The sequence below is a fragment of the Tamandua tetradactyla genome, chromosome 15, assembly GCF_023851605.1.
Source record: "Tamandua tetradactyla isolate mTamTet1 chromosome 15, mTamTet1.pri, whole genome shotgun sequence".
Lineage (NCBI taxonomy): Eukaryota > Metazoa > Chordata > Mammalia > Pilosa > Myrmecophagidae > Tamandua > Tamandua tetradactyla.
In genome coordinates, this window is record NC_135341.1 from 20422992 (window position 1) to 20442581 (window position 19590).

General features: G+C 40.1%; 1 protein-coding gene across 5 annotated transcripts in view; it reads left to right on the forward strand.

Annotated features, from left to right (window-relative positions):
- The window catches only part of PRICKLE2 (prickle planar cell polarity protein 2), a 338707-nt gene that overhangs the window by 247861 nt on the left and 71256 nt on the right, over window positions 1-19590 (forward strand). For all 5 annotated transcript variants that reach the window (XM_077128780.1, XM_077128779.1, XM_077128781.1 and 2 more), the window contains one exon: window positions 4796-4979. In XM_077128780.1, coding sequence (XP_076984895.1) covers window positions 4796-4979 — 184 coding nt within the window. The remainder of the gene's footprint in view (window positions 1-4795; window positions 4980-19590) is intronic.

Genomic DNA, 19590 nt, shown 5'->3' on the forward strand with positions numbered 1-19590 from the left:
GCACATAATGCCCTTAGGGTACTAGAGGATTGAATGATTTATTAGGTTCATTGCTTATTGTATGACTCTCCCCTCTATTGTATGAAGCGCCACAAGGGAATAAGGGCGGGGATCTTTGTTTTGATTAGGTATCCATAGTAATTATTGCTTGAATGATAAATAGGGCCCTTAGGCCACGCCCCCTTTCTTTCCTTCTTTTTTTTTAGTTGTTTATGCTTCCACTCTTTGTTGATTCAGAGATTCGTTCTGCATTTGATTCTGGATTCTGTAATTCTGTAGTTTGTTCTCTTGTCTTTTTTCTTCTTTTCCTGGAGGTTCCATTCACTAGATATGGCCATTTAGCATTAAATATTGTGCTCCTTGTTGAATATATGAGTTTCATTGATGGATATTCTAGGGACCAAAATTGATAAAATTCATCTATATTTTGTTTTAAAGGTATGACTTTCTAGTAAAAAACATTAGTCACAGAAAAGCTTACTAATTTGCTTAAGCATACTGAAACTTTTTCCCTTAACTCATTCCTGGCATAATAAAATATCCAGGGGATGGGAGTAGGTAGACCTAACTGCTTCGCAGCAGCCCTGGCTTCTTACAGTAGCTGATTAATTAAAAGGTTTCTGTTACATCAAGCTCTGTTTTAAAAAGCAACAGGCAGAGTTTAGGTGGAATGTCTTTGAGTTGGGAGAAACAAACCAGATCTGAGGTGTACATTTTATTCTGTTCATGTATGTTTTTCCTGTGATGAAAAGCAGAAAATGAGAGAATCTGACAAGTCTAATTTGGCTGGATGAAGCTTATTTTTTCCTTCAAGTACATTTTGTTTCAAAATTCAAGCACAACACATTAATAAAATATGAGCAAAAAACCAATTGATCATTTCAGTAAATGCAGAAAAACATTTGAGAAAATCCAGTGCCCGTTCATGATAAAAATACTCAACAAACTAAGATAGAAGAGAACTTCTTCAGCCTGGTGAAGGGTATCTGTGAAATGCCCACGGCCGATATAAAACTTAACGGCGAAAGACTTAGTGCTTTGCCTCTAAGATCAGGAACAAGACAAGGATGTCCATTTCTGCCACTTCCATTCCATATGTACTGGAGGTTCCAGCCAGGGCAGTTAGACATGACAAAGAAATAAAAGGCATTCAGATTGGAAAGGGTAGAAGAAGTAAAACCATCTCTATCTGCAGATGCAGAAAATACAAAGAGATACAACACAGGTACACACAGTATTAGAACTAGAAAACAAGTTCAGCAGGATGGTATTACGCAAGATCAATATAAAAGAATTGTTTATCTATACACTAAAACCTGAAAATGAGATTAAGAAAGCAATTCAATTTACAATAGCATCCAAAAGAATAAATACTTATAGTAATAAGTTTAACAAAAGAAGTACAAGATTCAGTGTACTAAAACACCTAAAATACCATTGAAAGAAATTAAAGAAGACCTAAATGAATGGAAATACATCCTGTGTTCATGGATTGGAAGACTCAGTATTGTTAAGAGGACGGTACTCCCAAGTTGATCTCCAGATCCAATGCAATCCCTATCAAAATCCCATCTAGCTATTTGCAGAAATTGGCAAGCTGATCCTAAAATTCACATTTTGTGTATGTAATGTAAAGGACCCAGAAAAGCCAAAATAACCTTGAAAAAGAAGAACAAAGTTGGAGGACTCGCATTTTCCAATTTCGAAACTTACTACAAGTCTCTCGTAATCAGGATGGCGTGGTGTTGGCATGAGGATAGACATAGACCAATGAAATGGAATTGAGAGACAAGAAGAAAACCCTTGCATTTATGGTCAGTTGATTTTTGACAAGGGTACCTAGACCATTCAACAAATAGTGCTGAGACAGCTGCTTATCCGTATAAAAATTTTAGCTCAAAATAGACCATAGACCTAGGTGTAAAGGCTAAAACTATAAAACTCTTACTTAGATGAAAACCTAGGAGTTAATCTTTATGACCTTATGTTAGGTAATGATTTCTTAGATATGACACCAAAAGCATCGGAGACACCAAAAAGCACAAAAGAGAAAAATAAATCAGACTTAAAAGAAAAAAAAAAATTAGACTTCATTAAAATTAAAACTTTGTGCTTCAAATTGCATCATCAAGAAAATGAAAAGACTAAGCATAAAATGGGAGAATATTATTGCATGTTAGATATCTGATAAGTGGTTTGTATCCAGGATATAATACATACATATATATATATAAAGAAGTTTTACAACTCAAGAATGAAAAGACCAATAACCTAATTTTAAAATGGACTAGGGATTTGAATAGACATTTGTCCAAAGAAGATGTACAATCAACATGTAAAAAGATGCTCCTTCATCATTAGCCAATGGGAAAATGTAAATCAAAACCACAGTGACATACCACTTCACACTCATTGGGATAACTTGAATCAAAAAGACAATGACAGGTGTGTGGCAAGGATGTCCAGAAAATGGACCAGTCGTTCATCGCTGGTGGGAATATAAAACAGTAGAGCTGTTTTGGAAAACAGATGGGCAGTTCATAAAAATATTAAACATAGAGTTGCTGTATAACCCAGCAATTCCACTCCTAACTGTATACCCAAGAGAAATGAAAACATATGTCTGCGTAAAAACTTTGCACAAGCATTTATAGCAGCATTATACATAATAGCCAAAAATGGAAACAATCCAAATGCCCATCAGCTGATGAATGGATTAACAAAATGTGCTATATCCATACGAGCGTGAAGTACTGACAAATGCTGCATGTGGGTGAACCTTCAAAACATGCTCTGTGAAAGGCCATCACAAAAGGCCAAATATTGCGTGAGTCCATTTGTATGAAATGTTCAGAAGAGGCAGATCTGTGGTGACAGGAAATAGATTAGTGGTTGCCAGAGCCTGGGGTGGTGTGGGATTTGGGAAGTTACTGCTAATGTGCACAGTTTCTTTTTGGCCTGATGAAATGTTCTCAAATTAGATAGTGGTGTTGGCTGTACAACTTTGTGAGTGTGCTAAAAGCCACTGAACTGTATACTTTAAAATGGTCAATTTTATGGTATATCAATTATATCTTAATAATGCTGTTATAAAAATAATTCAGACACAGTGGGGATTAGGATTCTGGGTTCTTTCAATTCATTTTTTTTTTTTCACATGGGCAGGTACTAGGAGTCGAACCCGGGTCTTTGGCATGGCAGGTGAGAACTCTGCCTGCTGAGCCACCGTAGCTTGCCCCTTTCAACTCCTTTTTAAGGCTCTACTAAAACAACTCAAAGATCAAAATACACAGTAGAATGCTTATTTTCTTAGAATGTTCTTTCTCTGTTCTTTTCTTCTTTATTATATATTATAGATATATTTATAACTTTTTTACTGTATAATATATATATACAAAGCAAAGAAATAAAAAAGCAGTAGTTCCCAAAGTACCCCTCAACAAGTAGCTACAGGACAGATTCCAGAGTTTGTCATGGGCTACCATACCATCTCTCAGATTTTTCTTTCTAGTTGCTCCAGAATATAGGAGGCTAAAAGGCATAAATATCTTTTTATCATCACAATCGCCTTTGTTTTTTGTAAAACATTAGCATATATGCAAAAAAGCAATAAATTTCAAGGCACGTCACTACAATTAGTTGTAGAGCATATTTCAGAGCTTGGTATGGGTTACAATTCCATAATTTTAGGTTTTTACTTCTAGCTGCCCTAAGATACTGGAGATGAAAAGAAATATCAATTTAATGATTGAGCAATCATATTCATTTGTTAAATCCTGTCTTTTCTGTATAACTCTACCATCACCTTTGATCTTCCTATACTTCTCTTTAGGGGTGTTTGGGCTATTATATATATGTTTGTGGCAAAAATTCCGAATGCTGACAGCACCCTTTTTTATTGCTTCATCACTTTTGCAGCCACGGATAAGGGATGATAATCTTAAAAGAGAAATGTTCAATTTGGAGGAGAGATTTTTATCTTTGGCTGTGCTAGCCTTTTGAAATAACTCACATGCAAAAAAAAAAAATACCAACATAGGGAAAATCTAGGTTTCTAATTAGAATTTCAAACCTGTTGGGATCTTTAGTGGAGGTGCAAATGTCTTTCCATGAGACCTTAGGGCCAGGTTGAGTTAGTGAGAAAAATTCATTTTTGCTCCTCTCTTTAAAGACAGCCTCGCCTGTAATTCTTTTTAAAATCATTCCCATTTTCCAAGACCTAGGAACCTTTTATAAAAACTGTGTTGTCAGGAGTTATCAAATCTATGGTACTTTGCCAGGTAGCATATATATTACTATTCCAGTCAAAGAGCATGGTCATGGCCTATATCCAGCATTTTACCTAGTGAAATAAAAAAAAATACACTGCCCCATGACGAACTCTGGGATCTGTCCTGTAACTACTTGTTGAAGAGTGCTTTAAAAACTATTGCTTTTTTTCTATCTTTGCTTTGTATACATGTTATATTATATAATAAAAAGATTAAATATATATATATATAAATACACACACATTGCAATTCTTTTAAAGTTGGGGTTCCTGTTTAAACAGCCTTGGGAGCTCACCTGGTGGCCTCTGACCTGTCAAGATGTTTTTACATAAGCAGTGCCATGCCTTCTGCAAAGACAGGCGTGCTACGGAGCACTGCTTTGGATGCTGTGTAGGGTTCTGCCAGAAGCCGGTTGCCAAGGAATGTGTTTATGGTTTAGGATCCAAGGGCTGGTGACTGGCAGGCCTCTTGGAAAAATGGTTTCTCTTTCCTTCCCTCTCACCTACCGCCTTTGCTGCTTGCAGGAAGATCTGCCTGCACTGCAAGTGTCCTCAGGAGGAGCACATGGTGACAGTGATGCCCCTGGAGATGGAGAAGACCGTCAGCAAACTCATGTTTGACTTCCAGAGAAACTCCACCTCGGACGACGACTCGGGCTGCGCCTTGGAAGAGTATGCCTGGGTCCCGCCAGGTCTGAAGCCGGAGCAGGTACTATTCTTGGCAGGAGGGCAATTGTGGTTTTGGCTTTTAACTTTCTCTTACCAGTCCTTCTTCATTCCAGTCCAGAAGGAAGAGTTGACCTTGCTGAGTCAGAGAAGTGTCAGGGGTCCCAAAGGGAACTGAGGAAGAGAAGTGAAACTGAGCCCTGAGTGGTCCATTGCTAATTCATTCTGTGTTGTCAGTGTTACAGCTAACAGAGGATTGTCTGGAAACTTCTCAGAAACTTTGACTTGGGAACATCAGATAGTGAAGCCTCTTATTTAGTGAGAGGAGGAAGCTCCACTTTGGTCATGAATCTTAGCATGAGGGTTCTTTATAAAGGAGAATGAGGAAGTGTGCATTTGCCATACTCTTCCCAGTGATATATGCTGTGTTTAAGCAATGTTTGACCTTACTTTACAAAGAAAGACACTGGCATTTCCTGAAATAGTTTGGCATTACCCATATGCTATAAATCTTATTGGTTCCGTTAGAAGAACTTGGTTTCTTTCTGATTTGCTGCATTTTTCTGAGTGTTATACAAACAGCCTCTGCTTTTCATTTCTTGGTGGAAATTTCTCTTCCACCAGCCCCATAGTGGTTTAGAAGTAGAGTCTAAGCTGGAGGCTTTCATAAAATGCAAGACAGCTTTGCCAGAATCTCGAGTGTTTGGTCCACTATTGCCCTCCTTTGACACTTAAAATGTATTTCGCTTAAACAACCCTGAAATTTGAACTCAAGATATTTAGGTGTGATGATGCTGTTAGAAACAGCTCTTTATAATGAAGAGATCCAAAAATTCACCAATGACCTAAGGGTGATGACACTGATTAGCCGTTTCTCATTTTCTTCCAATATTGAGGTTGTAGGTTGGCAGGTGAAATTGGTCACGCAGGTAGGATTTGTTTAGGCAGCAAAGTATCCTGCAAAACTTTAAATTAGTCATTAGTATTTTAAAAATAGGAATGTTCATTAAAAATCTAGTTTTTTATATCTTGAAGTTTTAAAGATCTGGCAAAACTGGGTTATCATTCCTGTAAAGATGTAATAAGCTAGAGTGGAGTGCTGGCCACTCCTTTTAGAAAGGATTTCATCTCTCCAAGTCACCTCAGTCTCTGCTAGTGTCATTTCATTAATTCATGTCACCTTCCTGAGCCCTATAGGCGTTTCAGTTTTGTGACCCTTGTTCTAATTCTTCCTGTGTAGAAAATAGCTTGGAATAGAAACATCCACAGAAAATTCTCCTTGAGAGCTGAAGTTAGTTCAATGTTAGGATGTGATGTTGGGGTGTTGGCAGGAAGAAGTTTATAAGTTGATGCTATAACTTTCTGTCCTTTTGTTTCAGTAAAGATTGTGTTAGTAAAAACTTAGTAGAAGAAAAACGTATTTGATTGAATTTGTCTGCAAGCTCCAATGAGGTGGCAGGAGATTCAGTCTCCTTGTTTGACATCGCCCTTCTACAGGCAGTATTTGAACAGTGAGTTATTCACACCTAGACACATCTGTGAGTTTGTTTCATTTTCTTGCTAACCTCATTTCCTGGCATCTAAGGAGATCCATCTTTCTTTTGATCACCTGAAGGGCATTGCTTCCTGCTAAACTAGGCCTTACAGCTGCCAGCTTAAGCTGTTTCCAGGCCTCGGCTTATGTAGATTCTCCTCTAAGATGATTAAACATTATGACATGATGTTCAGATTCAGAGCAAATTTTCTGCTCAGGTTGGCCCAAGAAAGACAAGCAGAAGCTAAGAGTCCTGATTAAATCCACCATTTCAAAAGTGAGTGCTTTATGGTAGTTTTGGAGACTACTTGACCCATCCACCATGAGTGTCTTTAAGAAGCATGACACAGCGTTCTTTGAATTGTTTTGAGAGATAAACAGTGAAGGCTTTTGAACAAGTGATTTGAACTATGCCAAATGAAAAGGTATTTCCATCTCTTAAAATTCTGTTCTTGGAATACAGAATGCTTCTCCACATTCTCTAGACCTACTCAAACCTATAAGACACAGATGATTAGAAAGGAAAATTGCCCTCCAGAGAGAGAAAATCTCTTTGAGCTACTTGATGGGCTCTATATTTGTCTTTGATAAAAATTAGTTAATACTAAAGGTGTTTGAAGAGATCATGCTGTATAAAAGAAATGGGCTTCAAATTTTTAAATTATGGGGTCTTTTAAAGTCTATTACTTGTAGAACCAGTTGTTGGTGTCGAGATTAAAAAAAAAAAGGTGTCTAGTATGCTCTAAGATTAGAAAGAATCTAGTCCCTAAATGCTTTCTACTAAGAAAAATTCTGACGTTTAATACCATGTTGTCCCTAATTTGACAAAAAACATTTTTCCATCGAGAGGAATTACAGTGAACATTACTTTGAACTGGAGGCAAAATATTAAGGACTAGTTAAAGTTGAGAGTCTTGCACTTTCATTTTTGTTAGAAACATTTCATTTCACTCTCTGATAGTGGGGTTGGTAATATACCTTCAGGTGATACTCTGTATTATTCTATTTCTTCTGAGAAAAGCCTTCCATTAAATATAATGCAAGTGAAAAGCACCTTGATTTAGAGAAATGTTTTTGAATATGGGCATTTAATTTTATAAGACTCTACTAACTGTAAAATGTAACCTTCTTAAGATAGTGTGAAAAATGATGGTACCAGAAAGGAAAGGCATTTATCTTGTGGTTTCTTATGCCTGGACTGTAAACTGATCAGAGAAATTGCTCAGATCCTTTGCCTCTGTTCACTCCAAATTAGGTGTTTAATGTCCAGAGAACCAGATCCTGCCCCTGTGTTACCATCTGAAAGCATTTAGTCTCCACTTTCACTTCAAAATCAAACAGTTAATAGTATATGCTCTATCTCCCAGAAATGATATAATGATAAATTTACAGTAGATAATACTTGAGGAAGAATTTGGAAAATATTTAACAAGCTGTGGAAAAGGTACATGGTGAGTAAAGATTTCTCACCCTCAGTGCTATTGACATTTTGAGCTGATAAATCTTTGTTGGGAAGCTGTCCTGTCTGTTGTAGGATGCTTAGCAGTATCTTTGACCTCTATCCACTAGATACCGTTGTGACAACCAAAAATGTCTCTGGATATAGCTAGATGTCCCTGGGTGGGGGCACCCTGATGGAGACCCCCTGGGTGAAAATGATGTTATTTTCCAAAGCTAGAAGGATCTGGCAGCAAAATGCTGGCCCACGCCTGACTCAATTCAGCAAACATTTATTGAGCATCTGTTATGTTCAGGCTCTGGGGCAGCAGCCCCTGCCTTGCAGTGGTGGTCACACGTTCAGCAGTGTGAAGAAGTGCTGACCCCAACTTGCTGGAGCAGAGGCCAGTGGTCTGTGAGGCAGCGCCTGCTGTCCTTACTACAGCAAAGTAGGAATCAGAGTGGTGGGAGGAGCAGGCTGTGAGTGCGTCATTATTTTCTTCTCCAAAACAGAACATTTCCCCTGTTTATGAAAGGAAGACTTGCTCATTGAAAAAAAAAAAGGGGGAAGGGAAAGGGAAGACATCTAAGAAAGCAACTAAAAATCACTCACAATTCCACCAACCAAGGAAAATGCTTTCTCAGTTTTTTTTCATATATATAAACATTATCTGTGTATATAGAGGTTTATATCCATCTTTTTTGGGGGGGGGGGTGTAAAAAATATGATCATGCTGTCCATTTACCCTGATTTTTTTTCTCTTACGATAATGTGACCATTATTCTGTATATTTAGACTTGCATAATTCTTTTAAGGGTTGTTGGTACTGCTTACCAATAGGGGGCGTTTGAAAATATGTATTTGGGAGAGGGTAGTTATTGTCGAAATGACTGGGAGGGCGTTATTAGCATTTTGATGGGTGAGGGTTAAGAATACCAAACATTCTGAAAAGTACCAGCTGATCCTGCACAAAGGAGAACTGACCTGTCCTAGATGCCAGGAGGTCACCATTGCACAGCAGTGAGTGGAAGCTGTGTTTTTGAATGTTTGCATTGTTGGCATTTTTTCCCTATATTAAATAAGGCAGCAACAACCAACCTCATGCATTCTGCACACTCGTCTGCTTTCCTTCAAAACAATTCCTAGAGATGCAGTAGCTGTGTATAAACCTCCTTAAGGCTTTTGACTCATTACACCAAACTGCCCTCGAGGAAAGCTGTAACTGTAGCATTTCCTCTGGTTCAGTAGCCTTCACTGGGTCCTTATGGATATGACTTTCTCTATTAGTCTTCTCCTTGCTCAGTGAAAATCTGAAGAGGCCACGAGATTGCTGCTCCTGAGTGAATGTCCTTTTTTGTCAGTGTTTTGAATAATCCTAAGTGTTCTTTGAGAGTTCTCAAATATGAATGTCTCCAAATCCTTAGGATCCAAAGTGTGGTGATTTCACCTTGACCTTCACTGGGTTCTTGCACATATAAAGGGACAATTAGGTTATTTGCCCCAAACACTCAACTTCCACTTCAAACAATAGCAGGAAGGATGAAGAAGAGTAGATACCAGGATGAATTGTCCAGTTTTGGCTTTCAAAGCATTCTGCCATATGTGTCAAAGATACAACAACTAATACCACCCAGAGATGGGGTGACCTGATTGGTTTTAAATGAAACTAAAATATCTCTATTGGGAGTAGATAAAATCACTTGTGTGACTTTTCTCGTAGTGACTCTTACACATCCATCAGGTGTCGGATTAAATGTGTCTCCTCAGGGAGCTTCCCTAACCACCCCCTCCCAATACAAGATCAGGTCCCCAGTTACATGCTTTTTAAGGAACCCTGATACTTTCCTTATTAGCACTGATCGAACTTGTAATTAGATACTTACTGGTATAATTATTTGTTTACAACTGGGCTCCCCCAGTTTGCAAGAAGGCCCAGGAGCAAAGAGGTCTTGTCTGCTTTGCTCTTTAGCACCCAACAAATATGCGTTAAGGAACAGAGAGATGAAGGGCCGATGACGGGTATCCTCCTGTGCAAAGCCAGAAATTCTCAGGCTTGCATCATGCAGAAAAGACTTAAAAAATTTTTTTTCTATAAGGAGGATTACTCTGCCAACTTTCCCTGTTCCCTCTGCTGCACCTAAAGGTGTATACGTTTAAACAGGTTCTCCAGCCATCCCAACTGCTACAGAGGTTTCTGAGGCTGCAGAGGGGCATGAGTGGCATTTGGGAAGGCACATGTTCCAGCACAAACCTCAGGCAGCACTGCTGGCTCTAAGACTCAGGGTCTGGAGCAGGACTGGAAGAGCTAAGGGTCTGGCAGAAGCCCACAGCGTTTTCAACCGGGAGCCATTCGTTCCCAACCCAAATCCCAGGAGCCTGTTGGGAGCCACGGCGTGAGAACAAAGCATGGCCCAGTGCAAAGAGCCTAGCTTCCAGAGTCAGGCAAATCTGATTGCTGCCCCTTCACTTCCTGGCTTGTCAGGAAAATTGTTCAACTTCTGGAAGCCTCAGTTTCCTCTTGATGATGCTAATAATGGAGAAAGTCATGAAACTTTCACTGAACACTTTCTATGAGTCCACCATATTTTTAGCATTGGGCATGAATTTCACATTTAATTCTCATAACAGCCTTATGAGGCAGTGAATATTCCTGACTCCATTTTAAAGCTGACTAAAGTAAGACTCAAGACATTAAACAACTTGCCCAAGATCACACAACTAATGGGCAGCAGACACAGAGGTGATTCCAGACACCCTGACCCTAAAGCCCATTCTCTGACACTGTTGGGCCACAGTGGCTGCCTCACAGGGCTGACGTGGGGCCCGAGTAGGGCGCCGGGGGTAGCAAGCTCCTAGGAAGGTGTCTGGACACAGAAGTTACTCAATAAAGTGGCTTTTTCCTTATCACCTGGCAGGGATTGAATTGTGTCTCCCAAAGAGATACATTTGAGTCCCGATCCCCCAGTCCCATGAATCTGACCCCATTTGGAAAAAGGGTCCTTGAAGATACTTTGACCAATATGGCTGGTGCCCTTCTAAGCAGAGGAAATTCGGACACAGTAAGAGAGAGACAGCCACGGGATGGAGGCAGAGATGGATTTAGGCTATCACAAGCCAAGGAACACCTTGAATTGCTAATCACCCACCAGAAGCCAGTGGGGGAGTCTTGGAACAGATTCTCCCCTTTAAAGAGGGAGCGTGGCCCTGCCAACACTTTGATATTCGGGCTTCAGGCCTCCAGAACTGTGAGACAATAAATAAATTCCAGTTGTTAAAGCCAACTAGCCTGTTACAGCAGCCCCGGAAAACTAAGACACTGTCCTTCTGAAAGTATAAGAAGGGATTAACTGCTCACTATTACCCTGAGCTGACATGCAGGCCAGGAGAAGGAATGTTTGGCTGTCCAGGAAAGGGGAAGGTTAGACAAAGACGGAGGGGGTTAGTTAGGCATTGCATTCAGAGGCATCCTCGATTCCTTCCCAGTTTTCTCAAAGGCTTTCAATAAAATAATTTTGAATTCTGTTCCCCAGACTCTCTGCCGTGGGGTTTTTGTAAAGGTGCAAGGTTTTTCTAATGAAGTTTCCTGGCTCCACTGAGCCAAAGCAGTGTGGACGGGGCCGAGAGAAAGCCTCCTGATTCTGAGTCCTGCAGTGCACCAGCAGGGTGATGGGCTGTCAGCCATGAGGGGAACTTTGCCACCCTCCTCCTTTGGTGCCTGAGGTCTCTTCCAGCCTCATGGTCCCCATATTTGGAGCAGGGAATCCCTGGTTTATTTTCTATAGGCAGCTCAGAGTGTAAAGAGAGCCTTCACACAAAAAAGAGTGTTCTGTTCCCCTCTCTTTGGAGATCAACAAGTCAGCAAGACGCTTGGCTCCTTGATTTCGCCTCGAGCTTTGCCATTTTGAGCCTCTTTAGCATCTGCCTCCGATTGCTAGGCTATGAGCTTCTTTGTGGTGCTCCACTGGCTTGTCCCCCAAAGGAGAGTATAAGGAAGGAATCAGAGAATATATTGGAGAGTTGGAATTTTGTGGAAAAGGAATGGCTATTAGGCTCTTTCCGTTCATTCATTCATTCATTCAACAGATTTGTAAATGTTGTCCACCTACTATGCACCAGGCAGTGTCCTTAAATAAGATCATTAAGGTTTCTGCTGCATTGTAAGTGTAGGCATGGACAGAATCAATTAGAAAATTAATAAATAGTAAGATATATTCTAGACTGTGATTTTAAAATAGCCATAATGATAATTGTAGCAATATAAACATTTAGAGGGTCCTTGGATATGCCAGGCACTATCCTAGGTGCCTTTCAAGTAGTGTTTCATTTAATCTATAATATGAAGAAAAAAAATAAGGTCTGTGACGATGGATGGAAGTCAGGGTATTGGGGAGTTGGCTAGTTACATTGCTTGTTTAGGGATAGCCTCTCTGGGGAGGTCATATTTAAGCTCCTACTGAATAACAGGAAGAGACTTGCCATACAAAGATCTGGCTAGTTGCAAAAGATAAATTGTCCATTGGAGAGATGCTCACAAGTGAAATGAGTGCCAGCTTTGTGTCAGCGTGAGGAATTTGGGGAGAGTATCAAGAGAACAGTATGGGAAGAAATAAGGGAGCCCAAGCAACCTCCAGATCTTACCAAGTCATCCTTGAAAACAAGGAATGGGCAGTTCCACTGCCATCCTGGGAAACTGAAGGAGCCTTCATCCCCATAACTAGATGCTTCTGCCTATAGGTGGGACATAAGGCCACACAGAGTGTCCCATTCAGAAGTGACTGGAAAGGTACTGGGGAACACCTCCCTATGTGAGTGCCCTACGTACCTTGATTTATGTCTACCCCTATTATTGTTGGCCCTGCTTTCTATTTTGTGAACCCATTGGGTGAGACATCCATTGTCTTGTGACCACTGTATGCTCAATGCCTAAATAATTCCTGCCACATATTAGCCATTCAATAACCAGATGTATGAATGAGCGACTCCGTTTAATTCTTGGGATAAACTCCCCCGTTTTTCCAGTGACTGAATAGAGGCCCACTGCAGATCAGTATCTTAATCAGGACACCACAGCTAGTAAGGGGCAGAGTCAAGAGTCACACCGACCAAATGTTTGTCTCCAGCGGCCACCTGAGCCCTCCCTCCTCCGCCTCTGCTCCTCCCAGGATATCAGATCCAAGGAAGCCAGCTCGGCTTGTGTTGGGAGAGAGGGCAGCATGTGTTACACAAGGTTCTTTTATTCTCAGGGGTGGGGAATTCCTCCTAATCTCAGGCTGACCCTGGTGACTAAGGAATTCATCTCTTCCCCACCCCCAGTTTCCCGGTTACTGCAGGAAGCAGCATGGCCCTACCTTTTGAGCCTGGTTCTCCCTGTCAGCAAACTCTGCCTCTTCTCATTCTCATCCTGGCAGAATCCCACATGGTGAAAACCATATTTACTCTGCTTCCTCCAGGGACCTCTTGGTCCCGATGCAGTGTTGTGTAACTGGGTACTCAACAGTGGCAGTCACTCTTTCAGCAAATTGAGTGCCAGCGATCTGCCAGGCACTTTTTTAGGCACTGGGAGACAGCCATGAACAAAGAGACAAATATCTCTGCCCTTTTGGAGCTGACATCCAGTGGAAGATATAGACAGATTAACAACTAAATGAACAGGATGCTTTCAGAGAGTGATGAGTGCTGGGAAAGCAATAAAAGAGAGGTGATATGGTCTAGAGCAGGCTCAGCAAACCTTCTGTAAAGACCCAGATATTTTGGCATTGTGGGCCATACATTCTCTGTAGCAACTTCCCAACTCTGGTGTTTCAGTGGAAAAGCAGCTGCAGACCATATGTAAATTAATGGGTGTGGCTGTGTGCCAATAAAACTTTATTTACCCAAACAGTGAGTCAGGTTTGGCCCTCAGGCTGTAGTGTGCTGACCCCTGATTGAAAGACTCTACTTTAGATTGTATGGTCAAGAAAAGCCTTTCTGAGGAGGTGATATCTGAGCTGAGCTGTTACCCAGAATTTTGGTTAGATTACCCAGTAATTGTCAGCCTAGTGCAGTGGTTTTCAAAGTGAGGTCCCCACACCAGCAGCGTTATCATCATCCGGGAACTTATTGAAAATGCAGATTCCTAGGCCTTGTCCCAGACCTACTGAATCAGAACCCTGGAGGGGGGCCGAGGAATCTGTTTTAATGAGCCCTGCAGGTGTTTTAGATGCATGTCAAAGTTTGAGAACCACTGCTCTTGGGTAATGGGGAAAATAGTGTTGCGAACATCTGGGACTCAATTTTGGCTCTGGCTAATTATTAGCTGCATAGGCTCAGTCTCCTTGGACTTTGATTTCCTTGTCTGCAAAATGGAGACATGTTCCAGTCTAAAGTTGTAGTGAAGAATAAATGAATTAATCTGTATAAAGAGCCTAGGAGAATGCGGGCTCATCACAGGTCCTCCAAAAATGGTAGCGACTGCCTGCACTGCCATCAGTATTTGGGTCTTCAAGATGGTGAGGCATATTTGCATTGGGTAGTAGCAGAGGCTGAGCCTCAGAAGCTGACCCCAATCCGTCCCTGGCTTCTTGCCCTGGATATAATCCATATGCAAGGCTGTTTGTTAAAGGATAAAACAGGATGCTTTTAAAATCCTTTCACTAGCCCTGCCTCCTTAGCCCCCTCCTTGGCCTGTTAACCCAGAAGATGCCCTGGTTCTGCTAGACCATGAACTATAAAACTGTGACTCATCACTATTGGGCTAGAGTTAAGTCCCAGGTGCCCAGATTTACCATTTACTTTCAGCCTATTGACAATTTTCCCTTCTCTATATGTGATAAGCTATTTATAAAAGAGGGACTGCCTGGCAGATATTAGGGGAAGGGAGAGAAGAAAAGACAAAGTGGTTCATCTCTCCAGGTCCTAGGAAGAGAATGTACAACCTAATAGCCCCTCGTAAACCCCCATAAAAACCATCATTAGACTCACCAGCCAATTGCAGAGTGTCATCTTCATTTCGTTACACCATCAGCACATGCTGAGCTCAAGATGGAATTTCATGGCTACGGCAAGATGCACACCTCTCTAGCTGGATTGGATTGCATTTCTCCTAAGCTGCCTCTCCTATGTTAGCCTTCACTGTCACTCATCTCAGTGTTTTCAATGCTGTGCAGAAAATGAGTGGGGAAGGGAAGTAAGAAGGAGATGGGGGGAAAGCAGTCTCCCTCACAGCTCTTGGGAAATCAGTCGCATGAACAATGCTGCATTTATCTTGGCTCCAGAGATGCTCCAGCATCATTGGATGGCAATGGGAAATATGCCTGTGAGTAGCATTCAATAAAACTGCCTGCTAATAAACTTGTTTTTAACGGAGCTGTCAGAGATGAAACTAGAACCTGGGTTCCCAGGCCTCAGGGCCCCTGCCAGATGAAGTCAGAGATGACTTGGCCAGACTCAACCAGCAGGGACTTGTTATTGCTCAAGTGTGTGGAATGTGAGGCCCAGGGAAGCCAAGGCTCATTTGCAGATGTAGGAAGGGAAACCTGCATTTGGAGTTCCCAGCTTTCATGACAGATGACTCCAGCCTTTACATTAAATGCATCCTGAGCTCCAAAGGATTGGGAGTGGGCTTCTAGACATGGGCTTCCTCCGTGAGTTCACAGCTGCACCCCCTTTCTGCTGGCCAGGCAGCTCACCCTGTAGGTTGGTATAATACTTGATTTACTATCAAGAGTATCTCCTCTGCCTTATGACTCATGAGATATTTCTAGTGTTTCATAGGATGGTTGGATAACCATCAAATCAACTAACTTCCTGTCTCCTTTCCTCCATCTATCCATTCATCCATTCATTCATTTATGCATTCAGCCATTTATTCACTCAACCGTTGTTTATTAAGTACCCATTAGGTGCAGGTAATTAGTCTAGGTATCATTTCAGTGTGGCTGTCTTCCAGGTCCCCTGGAACTTCCCAACCTCGGGGTTTATATTTTGCTTTGTGTGGTGTGAAGTCATCCACAGTCAGATGTAGGAGGTCCCTTTTTGTGGCAGATCCATGCAGACTTCAGGCTTTACCCTTTCTTCCTGCAGCTCGGCTCTTCTAAGTACTCATCATTCTAAGCCCAGAGTTTTCAAGAGTTTAGGCCATGGCTCTAATTAAATCTGTGTTTAAATCCTGGCTGTGCTGCTGAGCAAGTTAATTCACCTCCATGAGCTTTCATTTCACCGTCTGAAAATTAAGGGTGTCATTATTTACCTAAGGAGACAATGCATATAAAACCCTTAGCATGGAGCTTTAAAAAAATGGCTGCTCATAGCCCTGTTTGTAATAATTGAAAATTGGAAACAACCCAAATTTCCATCAACAGAATGGATAAATAAATTTAGTTTTATCTGTTTGGTAGACTACTACTCAGCAATATAAGGGAATAAATTATCGATACCTGCAACAACATGACTGCATTTCAAAATCACTTTGCTGAGTAAAAGAAACCAACCCCCCATCCCCCAAGTTGAGTATGAACTGTATCATTTCATTCATATTAAGCTCTAGAAAGTACAAGATACTCTATAGTGACAGAAAGCAGATCAGTGGTTGCTTGGGGATGGGAGGGTAGAAAGGAGTTGGGAGGAAGGAATGATGTGAAACCCTGAGAAAACTTTTGGGGGTGATGCATGTGTTCACTACTTGATTATGCTTATGGTTTCATAGGTATATACATATGTCAAAACTTACAGTGTACACTTAGAATATGTATGCGTGTGAAAGAGGAAGAGAGGGAGGGAGGAAGGAAGGAAGGAAGCAAGGAAGGAGAAAAAAGAGAAAAGAGAGAAGGGAGGGAGGGCAGGAAGGAAAGTTGTACTTCTACAAACAGGAAGGCAGGCATCCTCCCATGCCAATGTTAGGCTCTTCCTAATGTTCCATAAATTGTCTCAGGAAGTTATTGAGCCTTTTGGCCAAGTATTGCCAGTAAAAACTATACAATATTAATTATGTAGAATCGAAGGAGGTGAATGGCACCAAGCACTCAGTTCATTCCATCATCTCTGTAAAATCCCTAGGCCAGTGCCCAACCTATAGTTGGCACTCAGTGAATGAATAGCGGTGCCAGAAGAAACCAGCCACAGCTGTACTGCTATGGCAATTAAAAAGGCTGGTTAAAACTCAGCTATCTGATCTGCTAGGGGGAGCTAATTATTCAAGCAATTTCTGAACCTGTGTTTCCTTGATCCAAAATTCATCAGTTCCCAGCTACAAGTTTTTCTTGAGAGATTATTCCTTTCATTATTTTGTAACACCCCTTTTCATCCTTTCTGATTATTTTTGCCTTAAACTCTGGTTTGTACAATATTTTTTGACATTGCACACTAGCTTTCTTTGGTGAGTAACTGCAAGATCTATATTTTTTCATTCCTTTATTGTCTTCCTTTATTAATGTTTTTGTTGTAAGTAGCCGCTTCTTTTTTACTATTTTTATATAAGAAAACAAATAATACATTTAGAACCACCAAAAATAGATATCTTAGTTCACTTAACCATAGACATATTTAAATAAAGAATCCAAATAATCATTGCAAAACCTGTGTTTGTGAAGTAAGTTTCATAAACCAATTTAAAATTAAGGCACCACAAAATTCCCTTGAGGGAATGGCAAGAAAGGGGGAAAATTCAACTTCCCCATGTGGCGAATTCCTGATATTCTCACAAACAGTGGGGACAACCAAAGCAATAGGCAACACCCTCAGTCTTGGGGTTTGTTCATATGAAATTTATCCCCACAAATGATAGACTAAGCCTACTTAAAATTAGGCCTAAGAGTCACCACCAAGAGAACCTCTTTTGTTGCTCAGATGTGGCCTCTCTCTCTCAGCCAACGACAAGCAAACTTACTGCTCTACCTCTCTCTACATGGGGCATGACTCCCAGGGGTGTAAACCTTCCTGGCAACATGGGACAGAAATCCTAGAATGAGCTGGGACTCAGCATCAAGGGATTGAGAAAACCTTCTAGACCAAAAGGTGGATGAGAGAAATGAGACAAAATGGTGTCAATGGTTGAAAGATTTCAAACAGAGTCAAGAGGTTATCCTGGAGGTTATTCTTACACATTGTATAGATATCACTTTTTTAGTTAAGGTATATTGGAGAGGCTGGAGGGAACTGCCTGAAAACGTAGAGCTGTATTCCAGTAGCCATGTTTCTTGAAGGTGATTGTATCATGATATAGCTTTCACAGTGTAACTATGTGATTGTGAAAACCTTGTGTCTGATGCTCCTTTTATCTACGTAAATGACAGATGAGTAAACATATGGATTAAAAATAAATAAATAATAGGGGAGCAAATGTTAAAATAAATTTAGTAGATTGAAATGCTAGTGACCAATGAAAGGGAGGGGTAAGGGATATAGAAAAAAAAATAGGGGAAACAAAGGCTAAAATATATTGGGTAGATGGAAATACTAGCAGTCAATGAGGAGGAGGGGTAAGGGGCATGGTATGTATGACTTTTTTCTTTTTTCTTTTTATTTCTTTTTCTGGATTGAAGCAAATGTTCTAAGAAATGATCATGGTGAGGAATATACAACTATGTGATATATTGTGAGTTACTGATTATATACCAAGAATGGAATGATCATATGGTAAGAATGTCCGTGTTTGTATGTTGCTGTGTTTAAAAAAAAATTTTTTTTTTAATTAAGGCAACAAGGAAAAAATCTACACATTCAGGTAGCAAAGTTCTTAAGTTCTAAATATTAAATACTGACTTAAATACCATTTGATCAGCTATCAAAACTGTAAATGTTCTTAAAATATCAAGTAGAAAGTTATTATAAATATGTACATTGCTATACTAATGATCTCTGTTACTAAACATTTTCCTGATTTCAGAAAAATATGAAGATACAAATATTTTTACAATTAACGAATGAAAATCTTAACCATCTAAAATGGATATCTTAGTTACCTTATCCATAGGCATTTTTAGATAAAACATCTAAGAAATCATTGTATAGCCTGTTTGTGCAATATGTTTCATAAACCAATTTAAAATAAAAGCAAGGAAGGAAAAAAATCTATAGGTACAAATGTCAGAGTTTCTTAGATTCTAAATATTAAATACCATCTTAAATACCATTTGATTAACTATCAAAACTGTGTTCATTCTCAAAACATCAAGTAGAAAGTTATTATAAATATCAACTTTGATGTAGTAGTGCCCTATGTTACTAAACATTTTTGAATTTTTGATTTCAGGAATTTATTTTATCTAATATTACTATAACTGCCTATAGTTCTTTGTTTATTTTACCTTTTTTTCTTGTTAAAATATAACGTATATGTACAAAGAAAAGAAAGAAAAAAGCAATAATTTTCAAAGCACACTTCAACAAGCAGCTATAAAATAGGTTCCAGAGTTTATCGTGGGCTACCATTCCCTCATCTCAGATTTCTCCTTCTATCTGCTACAAAACACTGGAGGATTTACCAGAGTCTTAATAACAATCATCTAGTATCTGTCCTTTGGGTCTGACTTATTTCACTAAGCATTATGTCCTCAAGGTTTACCCATATTGTCATGTTTCAGGACATCATTTTGTCCAAATACTGCATAATATTCCATTGTATGCATATAAATGGGCCACTTCTTAACATCCAGCCACACTGGATGCCACACTGAGCCATTCCTTGGTATCCCAGGGTTCCTCAAG